At 41.7% G+C, this 10502-nt stretch overlaps 1 protein-coding gene across 1 annotated transcript; it reads left to right on the top strand.

Moving 5' to 3' along the window:
• The first annotated feature begins 2483 nt into the window (after positions 1-2483).
• Positions 2484-4897, top strand: LOC136162829 (lithostathine-like). The gene is made up of 5 exons (XM_065927271.1): positions 2484-2559; positions 3115-3233; positions 3429-3566; positions 4449-4575; positions 4830-4897. The coding sequence occupies exons 1-5, from the start codon at positions 2484-2486 to the stop codon at positions 4895-4897; spliced, it is 528 nt and encodes a 175-aa protein (XP_065783343.1).
• Positions 4898-10502: the final 5605 nt, after the last annotated feature.

Genomic DNA, 10502 nt, shown 5'->3' with positions numbered 1-10502 from the left:
CAAAGGATAATAACAGTGATACACAGGTGAATTGAAAAATCAGAACAATCTCTGGAAAGACCCCAAGGCTTCCCACATCAACACTGATGTGCTCAAAATCCCATTTGCTTGACAAATTTAATTACCTTGAAGCTAAAAGTTATGGGTTTCTAGAAATATTTAAGACTTTCAGCATTCATGTCAAGACAGTGCTGAGGATGATCACTCTAAATAGTCAAATAGACCCTATTTTCTCGGAGGAGTACTACTTCTCTTTAAGTCACTAAATCCATATTCTAGAGGGTTTCTTCCATTCTTGGTTTTCTGGTAATGAAATCACAGCAAGGACTGCTAAATACAGGGAAAATTTTATCTGTGATATCTAAATCTTCCTTTTTGTCTTCTGGTTCTTCCATGGGTATGCTGGCAATTTCACAACTAACCCTCAAATGGTGTGCTTTATTAATCAAGACAGCAATAAATTTTACTTACTAGAATAGATGACTCTATAGTTTTAGGGTACTTTAATCTAAATGGTGTCTTTACTTAAATCTAAAATGGTATCTTTCCCCACAAGAATTCCAGAATTCCATTTCCCATATGTAATTACTACTATTTACTTCTTTTCAAGTAAAAATTATCCTTCTCTTGGGCCACACCACACAGCTTGTAGAATTTTAGTTACTCTTTTTGGGATTGAACCTGGCCCCTCAGCAATGAGAGCGTGGACTCTCAACCACTGGACTGCCAGGGAATTCCGTCAAATAATTATTTTAATGTAGCAATATTATGTTTCAAATAATCCTACCAATCATCATTTCCATAATAAATTGATCATTTGAGTTTTAATTTCCCCTAGCTCTCATGATAGTTATGGCTTTGTATTTACACATTCTTGCACATATTTGTGAAGTAATTTCCTTTCTTTCTATACATTCTTGCACATATTTGTGAAGTAATTTCTTTTCTTTCTTTTGTTATTTAATAAAAGAGTCCCTTGGCTCTCCTATCATTCCTATTAGATTATCTGTGGGTCTTATTCACTTTTGGAATCTCAGGACATGAATCAATTACACCCCTGGTTGCACTGAGCTCTTTACAAAGCTCCACCGGCACATAAACTAGCTAAAAAGATCACATGAGGGTCAGGGCCTATAGAGAATTCCTGTAATGTTTCCCTAGATTGGCCAATCTGAACCTCAATCACAGGTCGTGTGTCTCAGAGTTACCAAAGCTGGCAACTCAAACATAAACCCGACTAATGAAGTTTTCTTAGTGTTTTCATATAGCACTTGACTACCTGACTAGAATGTAATAGAAATTACTTTTCATCAATAGCCCAGTGATAGTCTTGGAAGGCAATTGTCAGCCCAGCAGACTGAGCATCTTGATGGAGCAGAGATCTAACTTATATGCAGTGTGGGATCAGATCTACGATTTCACCCAGACCCTCTTCTGATCATTCCTTCACCCTCTCTCATTCTTCCTTTAGCTCTGCAGCCTGTGACTGTAGAACTCCTAGGTTTGAAATTCCTTCATTGCCTCTTATTATATCAAATTATCACTATCCACTATCTCCATCTCTCAGAATACCAGGAAGGCAAGCTTCTGCCTCTCATTTCACTTAAGATTTTGGCTCATCTATTGACTTATGAGATGATTCTGAAGTTTCTTTAAAATGAACTACCATGTAGAAGAGGCAATGCTGAACCTCTGTTCTCTTACTTTCAGGATCTTCTTGCCCTCACTTATCTGTGATACTTATAGTTCCCATACACATCTCTACTTAATATCCAATATTTATTTATTTCCACTGCACAATTAGAAAAAAACACATGTGTATGCCTAGAAGAGTGAGCACTTGAGACATCAACCAGAAGAACTATTCCAGTAGACGTGCCCCTTAAACAATTAATAACTTGTTTTGTGCCACAGAGGCTAATCATGGAAAAGTCAGTGGGAAGAACAAACTTCACCTCTTCCAGGAAAAAGTGCTAATATGATAATGAGGAAGAGGCAGTATTTGCGGCAACTCCAAGGCTTTTCTGGGAAGAGACTCCTCCCTGTGGCAGGCATGTCCTTGAATCCCTGTCCTGGCTCCTCTTTCCTGTTATTCATTTCAGTGCCCCTCCCTCAAATTCTCTTATAAAAGCCCAGTCTTTTCTGCCCTGAGAAGCCAGTGCAGATCCCTGTAAGACAGTTAAGTGGGAGCCGAGATAAGGTGAGACCTGTGATGGGGGAAAAGTGTACAAGGGCCCTTGTCTTCAGAGAACAAGGGAGCTCTGAGACCAGGGGAAGCTCTTGGGAGATCTCAGGTGCACTAGGATGTGTAGATTTTCTAATTCTTTCCAGCACCATGGAAGAGGAGGGATGCTACCAAGATGGATTTATTCCCAGGGGACTAGATGAAGGAAAAGACAAGAGGTACAACACGGGATCTCTCACACCCTCTCTCTGACCACCCTCCCTTTAGTTCTCTAGCTGCCTCCACACTCACGGACACAATGCTGCCTTCCCTGGGCCTCCCCAGACTGTCCTGGATGCTGCTCTCCTGTCTGATGCTCCTGTCTCAGGTCCAAGGTGAGATTTCTCTGCCTCTAGCACTGGGTTCCCAGTGTCTGCTCAGGGTCAAGGTGAGGAGGAAAGCTCCTGTGCCTCCCCTGGTAATGGGATATCCCAACACAGCATAACTGCCTGGATTCCTGAGTCATCACTCCTTTCTTCAGGGTACCTAGTGGTAGGAGGCACCCCAGTGGTTCAATAACAGTGGGATGAGATGATTTTCATTTTCTCAGTAGTGTCTAATTTATGTGAGTTGATTAAGGAGGGAAAGCAGAGATATGCATAGAAGAATGATGAGGATCCAGTGTAGGAACAAACAGTCCAGAGGTGGAAAAGAGTGTTTGAATTAGGCAGATGCATAAAAAGAAAACACACCATCTCCCAACTAGTACATCTAGTTCATGATTTAAGAAAGAGAAATGCTTGGAGTGTTGGCAATGGTGAGAGGCACTTAAGAGTTTGGTGTCACTGCCCCAAGCACTGGCCTCATAGATATTCTCATAGGTCGCCTCCATACTTTAATCCCTTACCTCCATTTTACCTCATCCCTCTCCTTTATTTCTTCTTCTTCAGGAGTAGATTCCCAGAAGGAACTGCGCTCTGAAAGGATCAGCTGTCCCAGAGGTTCCACAGCCTATGGGTCCTCCTGCTATGTCTTGTATACAGTATCCAGAAGCTGGATGGATGCAAATGTGAGTTCTGGGGTTTGCAGTTAATAGAGATAAGGAGAAGCAAGTCAGAGACAGGGTTGTGGGGGTATGGGGATCCTCAAGAGTTTCCTTAGGATGAGAATAAGAAGTTCATGCTTGCAAACACATCCCTTCTTGGCCCTGCCCTTCCCCTAGTGGTGTCTAAGCTCCTCCTGTGTCTCTTCATTCCCCACACAGTTTGCCTGCCAGAGGAGACATTCAGGACACCTTGCGTCTGTGCTCAGCGGGACTGAGGGATCCTTCCTGGCCTCCTTGGTTAGGAACAACTTGAGAACCCAATCAAATGTCTGGATTGGGCTCCATGACCCCACAGAGGTACATTTACTTCCTTTATAATTTATTACTTCCAAAGATGCTATGATCACTCAGCTTCATCCCCACCCACCCCCTGCCCCATCCCATTTGCCAGCCCAGCAAATACCCAAGAGATCCCTGGAACTCAGAAGATAACTGGGGAAAGTGAGGGCCTTGAGGGCAGCTGAAGAGCTGAGTTCTGTGCCAGTTCCTAGACACCTGCTAAAGTTATTCTGCCTCTTATCAAGCTTTTACACAATTCACACAAGCATGAATTTGTAATTCTTTGTAATTATCTATGCTTCCTTGAGTCTGAATATTCTGTGCTTAGCAAGTCCTAAATCAAGATTTAGGATTGATGAATTTTTCTTTTTCTTTTTCTTTTTAAAATGGGCTTCCCAGGTGGCTCAGCTGGTAAAGAATCTGCCTGCAAGGCAGGAGACCTGGATTTGATCTCTGGGAGGGGAAGATCCCCTGAAGAAGGGAATGGATACCCACTCCAGTATTCTGGCCTGGAGAACTCCATGGACTGTGTAGTCCATGGGGTAGCAAAGAGTTGGACAGGACTGAGCAACTTTCATTCTCACTTTCCTTTTTTATAAAACAGGCATTGTCTTGGAGGTTCAGAGGGTAATTGCAAATACATCCCCAAGTGTAGTTCAGATAGTGACATATTAGTCTGAGGTGTTTTATTGGCCTTTGTGATTATTGGCTGTGGAATTTGCCAAGTGAAGCAGGGAGTTAGGGAGAGTTTCCTAGAGGAGAGCTGTGGGGCATCATCTGGAAGAGCAGAGCAAATTCCATGATGCTGTGGAGGGGACAAGGCATTAGAGCAGAGGGCATCAGGCCAGGAGAATTCTACAGGTTTTTCTACATCACCTGACTCCATCCTCTGCTCTATAGGGCTCTGAGCCCAATGCCGGTGGATGGGAATGGAGTAGCACTGATGTGCTCAATTATTTTGCCTGGGAGAGAAATCCTGCCACTGTCTCAAGCTCTGATCACTGTGGGATCCTGTCCAGAACATCAGGTAAGAAACAGAGAAGGTCACTTCTACTTAGTCTTTTCCTTTGATCCCTCATTTCTGGGCTTGATCGTCAGAGAATCCTCCTCTGCTATGAAGTACAGTATTGGTTTGTCTGCTTTCATCCCCTCATCTCTCCTTTCTTTCTATCTTCTTCCCTTTGAGTAGGACCTTGGTAAAAGGCCAGAATCTGGGATTCCTCTCCACTGGGTCTTCAAGCTACACCAGCCCCATTGACTCAAGCTCTTTTGTCTCTTTAGGATATCTGAAATGGAAAGATTATAACTGTAATATGAACTTACCCTATATCTGCAAGTTCAAGGGCTAGATCATGTGGGAAGTCAGCAGCCTGTGTCTTGTTGCAGCTCATCATGGACTTGGAACCAAGTGTGAAGACCCAATTGGAAGGGGATATTTTCCTTACACTCTCACCCTGACCACCTCATTCTGTCTTTCCCTCTTCCCCATCCTCATTTCATGTTCTTTTGTATGTTTTATAATCTGAATTTTCATGATACTATAATAAAAAAAAAATTAGTTTTAGTTTTCCTTTGCTTGTCTTCTCTGCTTCATCCTCACAGATAAACTCTGGAGAGGAAATGATTGAGTGAAGAGAATCTGGGGTCAATCTCTGCTCAGTTTCACTCAGGAATGTATGTATATTCCTCTCGGTGTTTTTGTGGTTAGAGTATGTCAGCACTGCTTCTGTAGGATGTGGATTGTGGCCATTTAAAGACTTTGCTCTCCCACACACTCTACTGCTTACACATTCTCCTAGGCCAAGTCTCTGATTGTATGAGGCAACCAGTTTAGGAGATGATGTTTAGAACATTATTTTCTAAACCACAAGTATAAAGGATAACGAACAGATTTTATTAATATTCATAAAATACAAATAAAATGAACAAATTAAAAAATTAAGTGGATAAAACATTCAAAATGCAAACCTAATTGTTTTGTTATTAGTTTCGACAGACAAAAGGTAAGCTTTCAAATTGTTGTACAATTTTTTATTGTCTTTCAAATTTCACTCTTCCCTTCCCATGGTCAGATGACATGAGTCCATCTAACCACATTCCTAGATAACCCTGTTCCTAGATGGCCCTTGGGAAAACTGATCCCAGAAGGTCCTTCATCTTGGCCCTTGAAATACTTTGACACAGTTAGAACAGGATTTGGGTCAACTTATTGTCTGGTAGGATTTCTCTTGCATATTTTGAATTAAAAAAGTGACAATTTTCTGGAGAAATTCCCATCACCTATCTGAAGGCAAGACCCAGACGTCTCATGTTATCTGCATATTTCAAGACCACTAATCTGCCTTTCACCTTATCACCACCCCAACTTCATCAAAGATTTTATCATGGAAAAAATATTTTGGGCCCGTTCCCCAATTAGGAAAAGCACATTTTTCATATGAGACCGAAACGTTGTTGCTGAGCCATGAAAGATGTTGGGTTTCTTGGCCTCTGGAGGAGAGATCAACAATCTGGGGCCAGTGATGAGGCTTGATTGCTCAGAGCTTTTGTGTAATAAAATTTTATTAAAATACAATATAGATAGAGAAGACTTCTGACATAGACGTCAGAAGGGGGCAGAAAGTGTGCACTCTTGATAATTTTTCAGCAAGAAGTTATATACAAATTAGTAGGCTGAGGCTGCTAATTAGAGAAAGGAAATGCCTCAAAACTCAGAGAGTGGCACCAGGGCCCTGATCCACAGTATGCATTTTGAGATAGCATTGGCACAAGGTGACTCATCTCGGCCATAAAATGATTGACTCAGGTCGATTGTTTGACTCAATCGTGTTATCTTGAAGAAAGGCAGATTTCCAAGCAAATACATAGTCTCATTAACATAGCTTAAGAGAACATTTTCCTGAGTAAAATATACTTATTTTTTGAGCCATTATGGCAAACCGACTTGAAGGAAGACAGAGCCTACGGTAAACACATAGTTCATTAACATAGCTTAAGAAAAGCATTTCCATAAGAAAAACACATTGGTTAGCTGAAGGTTTGAGAAAAGTTAAGTTACATGGAACCAGGTGTCATCATGGCAACACAGCAATCCCACTTCTGGGCATACACACCAAGGAAACTAGATCTGAAAGAGACATGTGCACCCCAATGTTCATCATAGCACTGTTTATAATAGCCAGGACATGGAAGCAACCTAGATGCCCATCAGCAGATGAATGGATAAGGAAGCTATGGTACATATACACAATGGAATATTACTCAGCCATTAAAAGAAACTTTTTAATTTTGTATAGAGAATGAAATAAATCTGACACTTGTAGTTTGTTTCCTCTTGCCCCTTAAGGGAGAGATAAAAAATGTCTGACACTTGCAGCTTATTTCCTCTGTTTGGGGGCCCCTAACCTTCCTGTCCAGAGAAGGCAATGGCACCCCACTCCAGTACTCTTGCCTGTAAAATCCCATGGACGGAGGAGCCTGGTAAGCTGCAGTCCATGAGGATGCTAAGACTGAGCAACTTCACTTTCACTTTTCACTTTCATGCGCTGGAGAAGGAAATGGCAACCCACTCCACTGTTCTTGCCTGGAGAAAGAATCTCAGGGATGGGGGAGCCTGGTGGGCTGCCATCTAAAGGGTCGCACAGAGTTGGACACGACTGAAGTGACTTAGCAGCAGCAGCAGCAGCAACAGCAACCTTCCTGCCTGTTACCCTCTCAAGACCACTGATAAAATTTTCCATAAGGACCAAGAGAACTACAGTGTTGTCATATAAGAGTTTTGCTTCCCAAATGAAGAGATGAAATGAGTGGTCAGCGTCTTTTTAAAATTGTTTGTTAAATTTTATATCCTATTTCTAAGGTAGACTGCTTTGACTAAATATTCATTTAGAGCTTCTGGTGGAAACACTTCATCAGTTTAGATGAATTTATAATTGTTCTATTCCAGAGATCTTGATTTTCTGCCCTGGTTAAAGTAACAACATGGGTTTGAAAAGTTTACAGTGATTGTGCTTGTGTCAGTTTCTATTTTAGTTGAGTTCCATTTTCAATGGGAGGTGGGCTAACACAGCTATGGTGACCAGATCCTATTCTTCCTATTGGAGAACTCATTGTGTTAGGATATTTTCAGTTGAAAGAAAGAAAAAATCCCAATATGATTTGGTTCAAAAAAAGTAAAGGTATTTATGAAATCACATAATTGAAAATATTTAACAGTAAGAAGAAGACACTTGAGAGTCCCTTGACTGCAAGGAGATCCAACCAGTCCATCCTAAAGGAGATCAGTCCTGGGTGTTCATTGGAAGGACTGATGTTGAAGCTGAAACTCCAATACTTTGGCCACCTGATGTGAAGAGCTGACTCATTGGAAAATATCCTGATGCTGGGAAAGATTGAGGGCAGGAGGAGAAGGGGACGACATAGGATGAGATGGTTGGATGGCATCACCAACTCAATGGACATGGGCTTGGTTAGACTCTGGGATTTGGTGATGGACAGGGAGGCCTGGTGTGCTGTGATTCCTGGGGTCACAAAGAATCAGACACGACTGAGTGACTGAAATGAACTGAACTGAACTGAACAGTAAGGAAGACTTTGTGCTAGTTTGACCAGGGCTCAGGTGTCATTTCTCTGGGGTTCTCCCGTCTGCATTCTCTTTTATATGCATCATTTATCCCTCTTCTGGCTTCATTTTTGTAATAGTTCAAGAGAGTTGCCATAGGCATCTGGGAATACTGATTCCTCAGCAATATCAGTAGAACATATATTATTTCCTCAACTGATAAAAGAACAATCCTGACTTCCTTCTGTCTTTGTAAACAAATCTGAGCATATTGCTAGACAGAAAAATGTCATGGATTGTTGTTTTAAGTTTGAATTACTTGTGCATCCTTGAGCCATAATTAGAGCAAAGAAGATCAGTTCAGTTCAGTTCAGTCGCTCAGTCGGGTCTGACTCTTTGCGACCCCATGAATCGCAGCACACCAGGCCTCCCTGTCCATCACAAACTCCTGGAGTTTACTCAAACTCATGCCCATCGAGTCGGTGATGCCATCCAGCCATCTCATCCTCTGTCGTCCCCTTCTCCTCCTGCCCCCAATCCCTCCCAGCATCAGGGGAGGGATTTCCCAATGAATCAACTCTTCGCATGAGGTGGCCAAAGTATTGGAGTTTCAGCTTCAGCATCAGTCCTTCCAATGAACACCCAGGACTGATCTCCTTTAGGATGGACTGGTTGGATCTCCTTGCAGTCCAAGGGACTCTCAAGAGTCTTCTCCAACACCACAATTCAAAAGCATCAATTTTTCGGTGCTCAGCTTTCTTCACCGTCCAACTCTCACATCCATACATGACCACTGGAAAAATCATAGCCTTGACCAGACAGACCTTTGTTGGCAAAGTAATGTCTCTGCTTTTTAATATGCTGTCTGGGTTGGTCAGAACTTTCCTTCCAAGGAGTAAGCGTCTTTTAATTTCATGGCTGCAATCACCATCTGCAGTCATTTTGGAGCCCCCCAAAATAAAGTATGACACTGTTTCCACTGTTTCCCCATCTATTTCCCATGAAGTGATGGGACCAGATGCCATGATCTTGGTTTTCTAAATGTTGAGCCTTAAGCCAACTTTTTCACTCTCTTCTTTCACTTTCATCAAGAGGCTTTTTAGTTCCTCTTCACTTTCTGCCATAAGGGTGGTGTCATCTGCATATCTGAGTTTATTACTATTTCTCCCAGCAACCTTAATTCCAGCTTGTGCTTCTTCCAGCCCAGCTTTTCTCATGATGTACTCTGCATATAAGTTAAATAAGCAGGGTGACAATATAGAGCCTTGACGTACTCCTTTTTCCTATTTGGAACAAGTCTCTTGTTCCATGTCCAATTCTAACTGCTGCTTCCTGACCTGCATACAGGTTTCTCAAGAGGCAGTTCAGGTGGTCTGGTATTTCATCCCTTTTAGAATTTTTCATAGTTTATTGTGATCCACACAGTCAAAGGTTTTGGCATAGTCAATAAGGCAGAAATAGATGTTTTTTCTGGAACTTTCTTGCTTTTTCTATGATCCAGCGGATATTGGCAATTTGATCTCTGGTTCCTCTGCCTTTTGTATAACCAGCTTGAACATCTGGAATATCACAGTTCACGTATTGCCGAAGCCTGGCTTGGAGAATTTTGAGCATTACTTTACTAGTGTGTGAGATGAGTGCAATTTTGCGGTTGTTTGAACATTCTTTGGGATTGCCTTTATTAGGGATTGGAATGAAAATGGACAGTTTCCAGTCCTGTGGCCACTGCTGAGTTTTCCAAATTTGCTGACATATTGAGTGAACCACTTTCACAGCATCATCTTTCAGGATTTGAAATAGCTCAATTGGAATTCCATCACATTCACTAGTTTTGTTTATAGCGATGCTTTCTAAGGGCCACTTCATTTCACATTCCAGGATGTCTGTCTCTAGGTGAGTGATCACACCATTGTGATTATCTGGGTCCTGAAGATCTTTTTTGTCCAGATCTTCTGTGTATTCTTGCCACCTCTTCTTAATATCTTCTGCTTCTGTTAGGTCCATACAATTTCTGTCCTTTATTGAGCCTATTTTTGCATGAAATATTCCCTTGGTATCTCTAATTTTCTTGAAGAGATCTCTAGTCTTTCCCATTCTGTTGTTTTCCTCTATTTCTTTGTATTGATCACTGAGGAAGGCTTTCTTATCTCTCCAGGCTATTCTTTGGAACTCTGCATTCAAATGGAAATAACTTTCCTTTTTTCCTTTGGATTTTGCTTCTCTTCTTTTCACAGCTATTTGTAAGGCCTCCTCAGACTACCATTTTGCCTTTTTGCATTTCTTTTCCATGGGGATGGTCTTGATCCCTGTCTCCTGTACAATGTCACAAACTTCTGTCCAGAATTCATCAGGCTCTCTGTCTATCAGATCTAGTCCCTTAAATCTATTTCTTG

This window comes from Muntiacus reevesi, chromosome 3, assembly GCF_963930625.1.
Source record: "Muntiacus reevesi chromosome 3, mMunRee1.1, whole genome shotgun sequence".
NCBI classification, from domain to species: domain Eukaryota; kingdom Metazoa; phylum Chordata; class Mammalia; order Artiodactyla; family Cervidae; genus Muntiacus; species Muntiacus reevesi.
Note: the sequence above shows the minus strand (reverse complement) of the source record. Positions and strands in the feature narration are given on the sequence as shown.